Source organism: Astatotilapia calliptera, chromosome 8 (assembly GCF_900246225.1).
Source record: "Astatotilapia calliptera chromosome 8, fAstCal1.2, whole genome shotgun sequence".
Lineage (NCBI taxonomy): Eukaryota > Metazoa > Chordata > Actinopteri > Cichliformes > Cichlidae > Astatotilapia > Astatotilapia calliptera.
Genome location: NC_039309.1, coordinates 22002481 through 22018012, shown reverse-complemented (window position 1 = coordinate 22018012; position 15532 = coordinate 22002481). Strand labels below are relative to the sequence as shown.

At 40.5% G+C, this 15532-nt stretch overlaps 1 protein-coding gene across 2 annotated transcripts in view; it reads right to left on the bottom strand.

Annotated features, from left to right (window-relative positions):
• Positions 1–15532, bottom strand: part of dnah9 (dynein, axonemal, heavy chain 9) — a 198962-nt gene that overhangs the window by 46088 nt on the left and 137342 nt on the right. For both annotated transcript variants that reach the window (XM_026177431.1, XM_026177432.1), the window contains 7 exons: positions 12713–12877; positions 11387–11527; positions 9852–10022; positions 9551–9673; positions 4676–4869; positions 2968–3116; positions 826–953 (listed from right to left, as the gene is read on the bottom strand). In XM_026177431.1, the coding sequence (XP_026033216.1) occupies positions 826–953; positions 2968–3116; positions 4676–4869; positions 9551–9673; positions 9852–10022; positions 11387–11527; positions 12713–12877 (1071 nt within the window). The remainder of the gene's footprint in view (positions 1–825; positions 954–2967; positions 3117–4675; positions 4870–9550; positions 9674–9851; positions 10023–11386; positions 11528–12712; positions 12878–15532) is intronic.

Sequence of the window (15532 nt, the reverse complement as noted above, 5' to 3'; positions counted from 1 at the left end):
AAGAGGAGAACAGACACCGTGGCTGTAGATATTGTACTGTATAATGCCGTGGCCCTTTCAGTTAGGAAATTTCCCTCGAAAATTAAATTCGCTTTTCCACAGAGACGAACCTTGGAGGAAAGCAAACATCCCACTGAGTATGCAATGAAAAACAAAGTGATAATGTGCCTCATTCAGAACACGTACAGATAAAGGAAATGCCACATAAAATCACCCCTTGAATAGAAAATCCTTGACATAAATGAACCCTGTATTCAATTTCCAAAGAGTGTTTGTTTCAGTTTTCCGAGTGCCTACAGGATTGTATATATTACATTTGATAACAGACATATTTTTTTGTAATTTGGCACGTTTTATGTGATGTGGATGGGTTTACCACATGGGACAACTCAGTGAAAGACAAAATGTTCTAACAATTATAATGAATTGTCATTTTATACCTTTTGTGTTAGTGTTCAAACACCACAAACTATAATTGGATCTACTTGATATGATTAAATGGTAAATGGCCTGCATTTGTATAGCGCTTTTCTAGTCCATAGGACCCCAAAGCGCTTTACAGTACATTCAGTCATTCACCCATTCACACACACATTCACACACTGGCGATAGCAAGCTACATTGTAGCCACAGCCACCCTGGGCGCACTGACAGAGGCGAGGCTGCCGGACACAGGCGCCACCGGGCCCTCTGACCACCACCAGTGATTGTTGCAATAATCTTCAGAAAACATATTGATTGGAGTGTGAACTCACTGAATTTGTGTTGATACTCATATTTACAAATAACATCACAGTCCCTATTTCAAAAGTATATTTGCTGTACCTGTAATATGACCCAATGGCCGTTTTTAGCTGCCAAGTTGAGGGCTTGTTCAGCGATAACTTCCTGACCTTGACCCAGAGAGACATTATGGAGGTTTTTGTTGTCAAATGTGTAGCCCAGCTTCCTCCCTGAAAGAAAAAAAAGTAATTGTTTCAATAAAACTTTGGTTGCAGAAACAGTTGCAAAGACTAAAATGATAAATGCAGTCTATTGAACTGGACTGCTATTTGCTAGTCTAAACTCCATTTAGCATCCATCTGCATCTTTACTACCTCTCTGCACTACAGAGAGGTAGCTCTGAAATGTGCTTAGCCTAGATTAGCAAAATAATGGTACAGACCAAGCTCTGATTAACTGTTAAAGAAATAAGCCAAGAAAGTAATAAACAAACTGTGTTATTTATATGTTTAATATCTTATTAGTCTCCTCTTAAAAGTAATGCTAGATGTCTCTTTTAGTTCCAATCGATGCTAATTGAGGCTAAATGTTGCAAAACTAAAAGCGATCAGTTTGAAAACCAAAATTTCACACAGAACCTCGCACAGAAAACAGAAACACAAAAACAGAAACACAGTGAAAAACAGTGGGTGAAGTCCATTTTTAAATGTACAGTCTATGACTGAGCGTCACAAATGGTTCTTAGGTGGGAGTCACAAATCACTAAGTGTGATAAACAGTATTATAATCAGTATTAAGAGTAGTGATCTAGTTGCTCACTTATTCAAATGTAATCTAACTGCATAGCTTAGAAAAATATGAACAAGCTACATAGTTATTGGATATGAATCTGTGTAATGAACTGAATAAAATGACTCAATTCCACAATATCTCCTCCTCTGGCTAAAGCACTATCCATGCCTTGGACGCAGGCTAAACTAACTAATATGCACTTTAAATCCTAATCATTAGATGAGTCAGCTTTAGTTCCCCACTTTAAGCCTTCTGGTTAAAATTTCACACAAACACTGGAGTGATTTGTGCTCAGTTTGTTAGAAATCAAACTTGTGAAATGTTTGTTTCGGAGCCATTAGTGCGCTTCAGACCAAACAAAAATCACATAATCTGTCTAATGAAAATCTCACCAAAGCCTAATATCTAAGAAACCCACAGACACAAATATAATGGGGAAAAAACATGTTCTGCTGCTTTTCATCAGCACAGGAGCAGCTGGTTACCTTTAACTTTGATGTGATTGGCTATGGTCAGGATGAGGGTGTTGCTAATCAATAATCAGAGCCCTTAGAGGCAATTTCAGCAGGAGTGCTATTTGGTATGGTATTAGGAGAGGATGGAGGATTTTACAGGGGGTTTCGGAGCCTATAGTAGCTCCATGGTTGATTTAACCACCTGGCGATGCCTATAAAAATGAAGCATCTAAAAATAGTCACAAATAATGCAGTGTGTTGGGCATAAACCAACACTTCAACACGCTGAAATGGGTCTGTGTGATAAATTAATCCGAGGATAAAAGGACGACAAAGGAGAAACTGAAACCCAAGTAAGGCAAAACAAACAAAACAACAAAAACCCTAACAAATCATTCATTACTTGAATGCAAAAATGCCGATGCATATGCTTGGGTAGAAGAGAAATAATGAGGAAATCTGTTCCAGTTAATTGAAACAATTCCTGCAATCTGAATATTTCATACAGCTGATTTCAAATACCCAAAAACTGAATTAATGCCTAGGTCAGAACAAAAGCTTCAACTTTTTCCATATTTCTAGTAAAAATCATCTCGCCACCCATTATTCATAAAGGAATGTAAAGTAACTCTAAAACCAATGACATTTACTTTCTGTTGCCCCTAATACACCAGTGGTGTCATCTCACATATTTCTGACCTTTAGTATAATCCTTTCAGTCTATCCAGAGCTGGTTGTGCATCGGCAGTGATGGCTGATATTACAGCAGATACACATTACAAATGTGTTGTTCTGACTGATAATCCTATGCAACAGAACTAAAATGAAATCATGCATGCAGGTAGACAAGGCATTTCCTCTTAATAACTAACCCAAAACCCTACACAGCTAAAAGAAACGATAGACTGGCAATGTGTTCGCTCTTATAAAAGTCCTGAACACACTTTTAAGCAGGATTTAAAAGCTTTTTTAAAGATAAAACAAGCAGAAGCCTTACCATGTTTTTCCACATCCTTCAAAGGGTCAACTCCAGGAGAGAGGATGAAGAACATGGGCGTAGCTGGACCTGACTCTTCAAAGGAGACGGCAAAGTCCAGTGATCTGCCAATCACATACTTGCTTCCCAGTTTCTCCTCTACAAAGTCTCTGTAAAGGAGAGTGTGACTCAGTTCTCCTTAAGACTTTATTATCTTTGACAACAAGCTGAAGAACTTGAAGAACCGGAATTGTCTGTATTACAGTGCATTAGACAGACAGCTGCTTCAAAACTATAAACTCTAGTCACGACTCAGCTGTCAGTAGCTCTTTTCACCCTCTCCGGATTAAATGCTTTGGTCTTTCAAACATTATGCTTTTCTTGCTTCAGTTTCAACCAAATCACAGTCTTAAATAAATCAAGAATTCACTTTTTAACAAAATATATTTTGTACATATGTTGTATTTTGTCCTATAACCTTAGTTCCGCCTCCACTTAAGGTTTCTGAAAATACAAACATACATGTGCAGAACCGATAGTGAAGAAATGAAAACACAGAAAGCAGCAAAATGTGAATTCTGTGTATTTGTTCTGCAGTGTGCCAATAAGTTGTCCAGCTGTTGCGCATTGACCACAACTCCAAGAATTTCCTGGCAGATGTGGAGACCTTTGCAGTTCTAAACTCCACCATTTGCTCTACTTTTAGCTCTCTTTTGGTCTCCACCTTGGAAAGCCAACATGATGTCATCCATCTCATATTTTTTAAAACCCGACATTGTGAGTGCAGGGTAGAACTAACTATGAAACTGTGTGACACAGCATGCTGAATAATTAAGCTACATCTAGAAGCTACATCCATATTTTGTAATCAGTCTGGGTTTTAACCATCTAAAGCTGCAGCACATTAAAAACAAATTCATGAACTCTGAGATGTTAAATTGCAATGTGGTGCTGGTTATTATACTGCCTGTCTTAACAAATTACCAAGAGTGATAAACTGCATTATAATGTATTATGAGTAGTGATCTAGCTGTTCACTTATTCATTTCAAAATTAATGTAATCGCATTGCTTATAAAAAAATATGAACAAGCTACATAGTTATTGGCTACAGGTATGAATCTGCGTAATGAACTGAGCAAAATGACTCAGTTCCTCCTCTCGCTAAAGAACTATGGACACAGATTAAACCAAGCACAATCTTCATAAGACTCGTAATATGCACTTTAAATCACAATCATTAGATGAGTCAGCTTTAATTCCCCACTTTTAGCCTTCTGGTTAAAATTTCACTCACATACTGGAGTGATTTGTGCCCAGTTTATTAGAAATCGAACTTGTGAAATGTTTGTTTCGGAGCCATTAGTGCCCTTCAGACCAAACAAAAAACCACATAATCTGTTTAATTAATATCTCCAAAGCCTAATATCTAAGAAACCCCACAGACACAGGCATCTTAATAGAACTAAAATACTGCATCTCACACCTAATGTATGTTAATTCAGAGTGTAACTGGGGTCTGGATTTGGTACAAGTGGACACAGACGTTCTCTTTTAATACTTAGGTTTGATGATTGTCCCTGAAAATCTGTGTGACTCAGTCAACTGTCATCTCAGGATAGAAGCCAAAGGTTCTGTTGTTCAACTTTTTTACCTTTTCAGTAACCAGAACAGGTCAAGTAGGAGCTTTCACAGATCACAGAGCAAAGGGAAATGATACCACCTCTTACCTGACAGCGTACGTCATGCGGTCAGGCCTCAGGGCTCTCATAATGCACAGTCTCTGGAGTGAGCTTTTGCTCTTCCATTCCTGTGGGAATTTCTCTTTTTCCGGACACTCGGACTCTACAAACTTCTTCCAGCGTTTGGCTGAGCCTTCAATGTCTCTGTCCAGGTTTCTGAACTCCTCCATGGAGCAAAGAGCCTGGAGGTTTTGGAAAAGAAATAGGATTTGTGGAGTGAAACATAGTGCATGTTGTTAAAAGAGCTGCTGCACTGCGATCAATGATACACATTAAAGTTCTTGACCAGAGATATTTTTCACAATGCACAGGTAAAAAAAAAAAAAAGAGAGTCTGTTTGCAAAATATGGAGAGTCATAAAAAAACAGAATGCTTATCTTTCCTCATGTCCTTATAAATAATATTTATTCAAACAGAAATGCTGAGTAAACACAAAGCTTTCATAACGGGACAGGGGGTAGGGGAGCACTAAATATGCATCTCTTGCAGAACCAGTGAGGGCTTCATTGTGATGCCCCAGATGACAGACACCTCATCTCATCTGCAGAGAACAGCAGTGTCACGCAGTGCAGCCTCAAGCAGCTCTGCTGTCTCCCGCACTGTGCAAACTATGAGCAGGATGCTGAAATCTTCTCTCAGCAGAGACACAGAATACAAGGTGTCAAGGCAAAAACATCCCGTGTCACTCTATGAAACCAACCCCTCGACACAAGCCATGAGGGGAAGACATAGAGCAGAGTGAGAAGGAGCGGCTCGGCACACATCACCTTCACTGTGACTCAGTTTAATTACTACAGGTGGTTGGCGACCGATCAGCCCCAGTGTAATGAGAAACACTGGGTCCCGAGGGATTCCAGCTCTGCTAATATCATCAACTGGGGCAAGCAATCAGAGGACGTTATCCTCCTTTAAATCTTTCCAACTGATTATGTTTCCAACTACGATAAGAAAAATCAAGTGACAGAATTTGATTAGCAGGGACTTAAACATCCACAGCAGGTTGAGAGCAGTTACAGAAAGGCCATCTCTTAATCCTCCGAGGGGTTTTAGGTTAAGTTAATATTGAAGGCGATATAGAGTGAAATATTCATGAGCACGAGGGGCTAAAAGACATGCTGCAGTTAGGGTTTACCTTGCTGTTAAACGCATCTGACAAGATAAGAAACCTCTGCTGTCCACAGCACTGCGTTCTCTGAGACACAAACAGAGAGACTGAGTTTTTCTTCTAGCACCCTTCAGTGTTAGAATCTAGCAGGGTCACAGAGCACAGTGGGACCCTGGAGACTGCATGCTGTCAGACTGGAGTTTTGGGTGATACAGAGATATACACTCCAATTATGTGCATTCACTTTAGTGCTTACTTGTTGGGAAAATCCACTGTACATACTGCGCACTGTGTGGAGCCGATAAAGGAACCGGAAGATATTAGCCTTGAATCTCGCAGATGACAAGGTGGAGGACAACAAAATTTAGAAAGAAATAGAGGTGAATTATTTTTTATTATCTTTTAGAGATTTCAACATATAGGATGGAATTCGAAAAATAGGGCTGATCTACAAGTTATTGCATCTTTATGAAGTTCAAGACGGAGCTCTAGCTTTCTGAAAGAACAGCTTATTTTGATGAATTCATCAAATTCACACTTCACAGTGTAGCTTTGTACCATTACAGCCAAGAAGGTCTAAGGAACTTGGAAAGAAAAGCATCTGGGCTTCTTTAAGTTGCTTGAAGACGTTTCACGTCTCATCCGAGAAGCTTCTTCAGTTCTAAGGTCGAATGGTGGAGAGTCCCAGACTTTCCCCCCAAAAGGGACATGGATCCCCCTAATGATCCTCTACCTAATCACGTGAGCCAAGGAGTGAAAAAAATATTTATTTTAAGAGAAATAAATAATATATTTATTTAAAAACCCTATCATGTGATTTCCAGAGATCAAAAGGCCTATTGTGACCTACTCCCATTTTCACACCTTGGCTCACGTGATTAGGTAAAGGATCATTAGGGGGTCCATGTCCCTCTCGGGGGGACATTCCTATAGGGCTTAAATCTGGGAGTCTCCACCATTTGACCTTAGAACTGAAGAAGCTTCTCGGATGAGAGGTAAAAAGTCTTCAAGCAACTGAAAGAAGTCCAGACACTTTTCTTTCCAAGCTCCTTAGACTACGATGACCTGGATGACAGAGACCCTTCACAGACCTACAGCCAAGAAGGTTTCTACTGTTGAAAGTTTGAATATTATCTGGAATTTCACAGGGAGCCAGTGAAGTTCCTCAAGAACAGGGGTGATGTGCTGGTAGGAGGGGGGTTCTGGTGATAATGCGAGCAGCAAAGTTCTGAACCAGTTGAAGCTTATGGAGGGATTTTTGGGGGAGACCATGCAGAAGAGAATTGCAGTAGTCAATACGAGAGGTAACAAGACTGTGGACAAGAATGGACGTAGACTGGGTGGAAAGAGAAGGAAGCAATCTGTTAATGTTACGTAGATGGAAGTAGGCAGAACGGGTGACATTACTGATGTGAGATTTATAGGAAAGTGAACTGTCTAGGATGACACCAAGGCTCTTAACCTGAGGAGAAGGGAAAACTGTGGAGTTATCGATGGTGAGTTAGAAATGGTTCACCTTCAAAAGGTTGGATTTGGTGCCAATAAGGAGGATCTCAGTTTTATCCTCATTGAGCTTTAGATTAGAGGTAAACCAGGATTTTAACTCGGATAGACATTCTGAAAGGGAAGAAGGTGGGAGGGAGGAATCGGGTTTGCAAGAGAGATATAACTGGGTGTCATCAGCAAAACAGTGAAACTGAAGATCAACTTTGCAGAAAATGGTACCTAGAGGGAGGATGTATATTATGAAGAGGGCCTAAAACTGAGCCTTGAGGTACACCAGATGTGACGGGGAATAGACGAGAGCGGAATGATCTTAGTTGAATAAACTGGGAACGGTCAAGGAGATATGATTGAAACCAGGCGAGGGGTGTGTCAGAGATGCGAGAGAGGAAAGTCTGCTTAGAAGTACAGAGTGAGAAATGGTGTCGAAGGCTGAACTCAGATCTAAAAGGACGAGAATGGTGAAAAGACCAGAGTCAGCTCCGATAAGAAGATCGTTAGTGACTTTAAGTAAAGCAGTTTCTGTACTGTGACATGAGCGAAAACCAGATTGAAATCTCTCGTAGATATTATTATTAACCAGGTGTAAATGCAGTTGAGCTGCAACCACTTTTTCGAGTAGTAAAAATCATACTGGAAAATGAAAACATATTAGGGTGATTACAGACTATGAATGAAATTTTGTAATTTCAGTAACGTAGTGGAAAAAGCAAAGAAAACAAAATATAGATGGAAAAATATGGTCAGATGTTGTCACACCGGCATTTAAGGAGTCCAAGAAAGGACTGAGTATAGGCTGCACAACTAAGGGTGCAATCCATTCGCGCGTATTCCAGGAATCCTCCAGGCTTTTCAACAAGTAGAGACCGAAAGGTTCGGAAAATCAAAATTGCTTTTAAATATCTTTGGGCCACCAAAAGTTACAGGAGTCCCCTACAAACACAGAATGATAATGATTACTAGTAAAAACACAAACTTGTTTTCATCAAGGACCTCCAATTTTACAAGAGTTTCATATAATGCAAAGTCAGCACGTTTCTTAGCCACAGACTGAAAAAAAAACCACAAAAAACAAAACCATGAAGATAGCTACGGAAAAAAGGTTAAAGTCTGGGACTGGGCTTAATTATTTCTGAGAAACAGAACAAAAGTGTTCGTAAGTGAAAAAAAATTACCTTTGATGCGAGTCTGAATAAGAACACACTGATAAATCAAATATGTATCCATATATAACTATATTTCTCTCTCTGTGTTAATGTTTTAATGGTATATACTGGGGGAAATAATTATTTGATCCCAGACGGGTCTGTATATGTGCCTTAAGCCAGGGGACCTTGAGGCCACTGCAAAATTTCAATAATTTACAGCGTGTGTTACCTATAGTGTTGTTAGCGACTGTGGTCCCAGCTGCCTTCAGATCATTAACAAGCTCCTCCCATGTTTGGGGCTGATCCACCACCTTTCTTGTGATCATCCACACTCCATGGAAGATTGATGCATATTATATATTGTATTTCTTTCATTTTTGAATAATTGCACCAACAGCCTCTCACAAAGCTTCTTGCTGATGCTCTAGTACCCTATTCCAGCCTTGTGCAGATCTACAGTCTTGTCCTTGATGTCCTTCGACAGCTCTTTGGTCTTGACCATGATGGTGGAGAGGTTGAAATGGAAGAAATGTATTCTGTGGACAGGTGTGCTTTATACACATAAAAAGATAAGATCAGGAATATCTGTAATTGATTGTAATCTGTGAACCACATGGGCGCACAGGCAATCTGTGGGAACCAGACTTCTGGATGGGTCATAGAGTAGTCAGTTTCTAATTTTTGTGTGATGTGTTTTTTCCTGATTTATGGTTGAGATCCTTCTGTCTTCATTTAAACAAAACTACCATAAAAATTAGAGATTGTTGATTTCCTTGTAAGTGAGCAAATGTACAAATTCAGCATTAGATCAAATAATTATTTCCCCAACTATACATGTTACACACAACGTGTTTTTAATTTTAAAAAATGGTTGAAAATGAGGGACAGTTAACTCACAGAGGTGGAGGAAATCTTTGACACAGGAAGTTTAGCCATTTTGTGTGTGTGTGTGTGTGTGTGTGTGTGTGTGTGTGTGTGTGTGTGTGTGTGTGTGTGTGTGTGTGTTGGGACAGTTACTTTAAGACACAACATCACATATCTCTGGTTTGCTCAGGGACTGTGAAAAAATGATCGAGTTGTGCCCTTTCACGCAGCCTCTTTTCATACCTTGATCCCCCCCCAGGAGTGGTTAGATAGGAACTCCACTGGTGATGTTACACCTGGTTGGACAGGGTACCTCAGGAGGAAGTCTAGCTCTACAGGGTTTATATCTTTATTCATCAGGAGTATCTGGGCACAAAACAAACAGGAATAACTTTACAATGATGCGTTTTCGGTACAGAGCACATCTCCTTTCTACTTGATTAAACCCAAACAGGGCCGCCGGTCTCCGGAGAAGCCTGTTCAGCAGCAAACGTGTGCTCAAAAACAAACCGTGCAGAGGATGAAACCGGATGCACCTTCCTACCTGGAAAGCGAGCTGAGCGATGTATGTGAGCTTGTCACACTCAAATAGGCCTCTGGTGGTGTACTGGAAGACTGAGGAGGTGATGCTGTCAATTAGGTTGGACACCCGCTGCTTTAGACCTTCTGCAGGCTCAGCCTTCAGAACTGCTTTCTGGAAGACCACACTAAACGCCTGAGGACGCACAGGAGCAGGTACAATACAGAAACAGTGTCTGACATCAAAGTGTTAAAAGCACAAGAATAACAGTACTGTTAGATACAAACTCATAAGGTAATCCAATAAAGCAAATGATAACCCAGCAATTGGATTGTGTTCATACTGATCTTTAAGTATAAATTAGATATCATCAGTCTTTGTCATTTACAGCTGACTTGATGGATATGATGCAGTGTTCTAAGAATGAACTGATCAATACTACTTTGGCTCTATAAGGAAAGCCGACAGCTGTAATTGATTACAACGTTTATGTATGTATAAATATTTTATCAATGTGGTAAGCTTGAATGAAAAACTTTAATGGACATAGACAATTTTAAATTATTTCTAAACACAAAAATAAACAAAATAAAAATCTTTTGCAATGGACCTCATTAATAAGTAGGATGTTTTCAAAATCTGGTCATCTGTGCTACAGAGCTCCAATTTTTTAATTACAGCTCAAAGCTCTTTTTGCTATAAGGTAAAGACCCTAAAGTATTAGCTAGAAAAACCCAACAACCAGATAAATATCAAAGAGGCAAAAAAAATCATAGAGAGACAAGGACAAAGCAAAGTGAGAGTAGACAGTTAATAACATGCAGAAATAGCACATAAACATATACCACATAAGGAGTGAAAGGTTCTCAGTGCATTGTGATCGCACAGCAACCTGAGCCTATAGCACTAAGGGACGTTCATTGTTTTAGGGAGCTTTTCTAACTTTCTAATAATTGTTGCTGCACTGGATCTGACTTCTGATTCCAATATCACGTCATACTGTGATCCTTCAACATACTGAACCATGCAGAGTTTGAAGTACTGGAGAAACAGTTTGTTTGCACTTTTTGCAGCGACTCTAAAATAACTTATTACCACAGAAATACAATAATTGTCCTCTTTCACTGTAGGAAATGTGCTGTCATTTCTGTTCATTTAGCAGATTCACACTTAGCTCTGAGGTTGTATACAGAACACATATTATAATGTATTTCATTTCATTCACAAGGTCAAAGGTACATAAACACTGAATGTGTTTTCATTTTATTATGTTGGGAAATAAGACGGGCCGAGGCAACTACCTGCGGAGTCGGAAGAGATTGCAAACAATATCTCAGGCTGCCTTCTCTCAGCACTGCCTGGCTGACAATATGAAAGACATTATGCTCTACATAACCACATTAGGGAGCCACAAACACAATAAAAGCAGGGCAAAGAGCATAAAACACGGTGAGCAAATGGAAGGAGGAGGGAAACAACAGAGAAGTGAGTGTAAAGAAGGGTCTCACTGGGGGCCCATGACAAGGGTCGGTAACATGGTGGGTCAATAGACAGGGTACCTTTAGAGAGAACTGATACATGGGGTGGATTTTATTGAGGTCGTTCATTGTGAAGTACAATAAGGAAGCCCGTGCTGCTGCTGGTCGGAAGTGCTCTCGAGCCTCATTGATTTTGGTCTCTGTCACCTTGGCTTCTTTTACCTGCAGTAAAGTAGTGCAAACGGAATCACACTCATATACATCAGCACAGACGAGGATATACTCAAGGTCCATCAATCAGTTAATGATGAACTTGTGCACAATCCAATAAAACATACTCCAGTGAAGAGCAGTCCTGTTGCAATTTCACGCTTCAAAATGTCCTCACATTCTGTGGATCATGACAATCATGCTTTTTTTTTGTTTTAATAACCAGCAAACGCCTGTGCAATTATGTTAAGGATGAACATCTGCAAAGGAAGCGCTCATCTCCTCACAGACAGAAGGCACACTCTAAGATTAAAAAAAACACAGAGCTTTTAAGAAGTGCTCTAAACTAATTCATCTTTGGCAGACATCATACGCTGAGCTGATGTGATCTTGTAATCTGACCACAAGAAATAAAGAAACAAAGCAAGGGAAGCAGAGCTGAGAGTATGGCAACACTTTAGGTGACAGTTATTCTGCACCTGCAAATGGGAATTATTGAAGAAGTACAGTCTAAAAAGGATACTGCATTCTACATTTCATTTAGGATAACATTAGAAACAAACTGCACTGATGCAAAAGTGTGCAGAGACAGGTTGGCAGATGCAATCAGGCAACATGCTCTGTGGACTATGATGTTCATAGATGAAATGGAACCTGGGGAGGTAGAGGTATGCTTCTGTTTGAATGAAAATCAAACAGAAGCAAGACAGACTACATGGGTCAAGTACAGAGAGTGCACAAGAGATGTGAAGAAGAGAGTACACAAGTTTCAGGTGTGATTTGCAACAGAAGGAAGGAGCAAGAGCGAAAGAGAAGTTTTACAAGATGGTAGTGAGAACTGCTATTATGCATGGAGACAGCGGCACTGACAGGACGCCGACGCGGCACCGTTGAAGATATTAGGAGTTTTATTAGGAGCAAGCAGGATGAACAAGATTAGAAATGAGTACATGAGAGGAACAGTTTAGGTTGAACAGTTAGACAGCCAATGTTGAGGTGGTCTGAACGTGAGCAGAGGAGGGATAGTGGACAAGGGATGTTGAAGATGGAGTTGCCAGGCAGTAGGAAAAGAGGAAGACTTCAGATGGTGTCAATGGTAAGTGCTCTAACGAGAGCTTGTAGTCAGTAGTAACACTGTCACTTGAAGGCTGTGATCTAAAGTGTGAGAAAAGATTAAAGCAAATAGAAGACAAAAACCTTTTCTTCGATCTCAGCAGCTGTGCGTTTGGTTGTCTCCAAGTTTTCCACCAGCTCCGTGTCACTGAGGAAATTTCCTGAAGCTGAAGACAAACGGGATAGCAAGTTGTCCTCCAACGTCTTCAGAGTAATCTTAAAGTCGTTCTGTTGCTTCGTCAGGTCAAACTTTAAACAGAAAAAAAAGAACCTCAAAGACAGAACTAATCAATACAGTCTGCATCAGTTGTCCGGACACATGGAGGGGGTTTTCTGGGATGGATTAACCAGCTTCTGTTTGGTTGCCAACATCAAACTTTTTCAGAGTCACCTAACCCTTGGTGTGATGAGGCCGTCGATTTGAATAAGATGGGAGGGCGCTTTGATGGGGAATTACACACACATCTTTTCTGAATGAGCTTTTACGAGATGCCGTGTTTACAATTATGTACCAATGCAGGCATCATGCAGTGCAATAATGGGGTTATTACCTCCCCAAATGCATTAGAGCAGTCCGTCTTCTAACAAAGCTTTCAATCTAGCAGGTTTTTCTTTTCTTTTTTTGGTTTTGGCTTAAAAAAATTACCTGAGAGAAACTTTCACTTTTTTTCAAAGCCTGGTGTTTGACAGGAGAACAAAGTAGACAGAGCTTCATCCTGCCCTGTCCTTCATTATATTCTGTTGCAGCTCCTTGTTTCTGCCCGTTAATGACTTTGCTTTATTGAAGTTTCCCTTAATAGAAGCCTCTGCGACCTTTGAATTGTTGTAATTACTGGAGGGTGGGCTGTTGTGAGATTTGCCTACTTGGAGGGTTGTCGGGGACGGATAATAGCACAGGGGTTTTTTGAGTGGCGTGGTCCCTGACAGGCGGCTGGTAATATGTTTCTGGCAGTGCTGTTTCTGCCCACGTGTAATCACAGAAGATGCTGATGGGGTGGGGGTGGAACTGTTCCTCCTCCCTCTGGCAAAACTCACACATGACAAAAGACGTACTTGGCTTCGATCGCGCCAGGGGAGCAGATAGTTTAAGAGATCACAATGCTTAATTGTTCTCTTTATGACAGTATTTCCTACTGCTGTGATGAGAGGTATTTCACACCATTGTTAGAACTAATTGAGCCTCTGTTTTGTTGAATCCCAGATGCTTTAAATTGTATGTTATTACCAACTCTGTAGCAGAAAAGTTGCACACAGAGAATGAATCGTGGCATTTTAAGGAAAAACCTGACATGTGTGTGTGGTTGGAAAAGAAAAGAAAAAAGCCTGGTTTGAGTGGTAGACATTTAACTGGAGTGACTCAACTGTGACCTTCTACTTGCCTGCACTCTCTGCTCTTGCGGGGAAAAGCTATCCAAGCTAAAACATTCCCAACTGGATCCAGTAATGAGTCAGTTTTTAACGATTAGCTTTCCTCTGGCACATTGTACTTGTAATTACCCTTGCTTTGGAAAAACAAACAATTAACCAGTCAGCAGAACACTCTAATTGGGATTAAAATAAGATATTACATCTATCATTTTTTTAGGCAAATGATTAGCGAGAGCCAGCAAGCAGCCCTGTTAAGGTAATTTAAGAAGTGGAGCATTTTAGCTCTCATTAATACCGAAAGGCCTGCGCCGGAGCGAATACGCAAGCATGCACACATGTGCACACAAACACACTTGCATGTGCTTAGGGAGGACCAGACGACGTAGTTATTGTGGTAAAAGGTTGTAGACTCATCCCCCTGTGCACTCTCCAAAAAGGCAACTTGACATTTTAAGCTCCTTAGCTCCATCTTTGGCTTTGCTTAAATGAGAGCGCTTTCACCCAGCAGTCATCTTACGGCTCAGTAGCAACGCTAACCTCATTAAAGGTATAATGGCACAGAGTCATTCGAAGAATATAAACAGGTACAGCCAATTTGCACTCCCTCATCAATCTGATGATTGTTATCACTCCGGGTTGTTTACTGACAACAAAGAGCCATTCAGCACTTCATTCTGTCGGCCACGTTTTGATAGGAGGGGGTTCGGGAGTGAACACAGCCAGCAACAGCTCACCCCCACCCTCACCCCAACCACCACCCACCTTCAACTTTCAGCGTTAATTAAAATGATAAGTGAGCTCTAGATCTTGTTTTTTTTTGTCATCCTCCAATCTCAGTGAAATGCTAATTAAACAAGCTTCATTAAATCAAACTTTATTTCTTCTCGATTGGATTTTGCTGAGGGGGCATAAGGCTTAAAATAACTCTGGCATTTTGGCTTTTTTAACTTCTCTTTTCCCATTTTCATTTATTAAAAATGCTGATTTGACTTTGGATGGAAGCCCACAGGTTGGAGTAAAGAGCTGCCCACGGAGACCCAACACAAACAAAGGCACCTCAAGAAACCATCAAAATGCAAATAGGATTGTGTTAGAGTAAATCTGCCTCACCCATTAACAGAGTTCCAACAGTATCTTCCGTTCTGATCTCTCTGAGTCGCTGCCGTCAGCTACACTTGTACTCAAGAAGGAATTTCTTATTTCCCCTTCACTCCTCAACTAACAAGAGCTGCATTTAAGGAACAGTGAAAGTGTGTCAATGTGTCGTCTAATTACTGTGGTACAGTAACGCTATCGGCCAATCAGTTTCAAGCAGCTGATATGCACTGCAGCTTTGATCAAGTGAATTTTGGGTTAAATATAAACATCAGCCCATACTATGGATATTGGAACTAAGAGCTGCTCATTACTTCTCAAAAGTTGTCTACAGAGCTGCCAGCAACTTGCAGTAAATTGCTCACAGTACTGAGTACTGAGCCGGACAGCTGCAGCTGCTGATCAACAGAGTGGAACAGCAGCTTTCTAATCCTTGCTGCC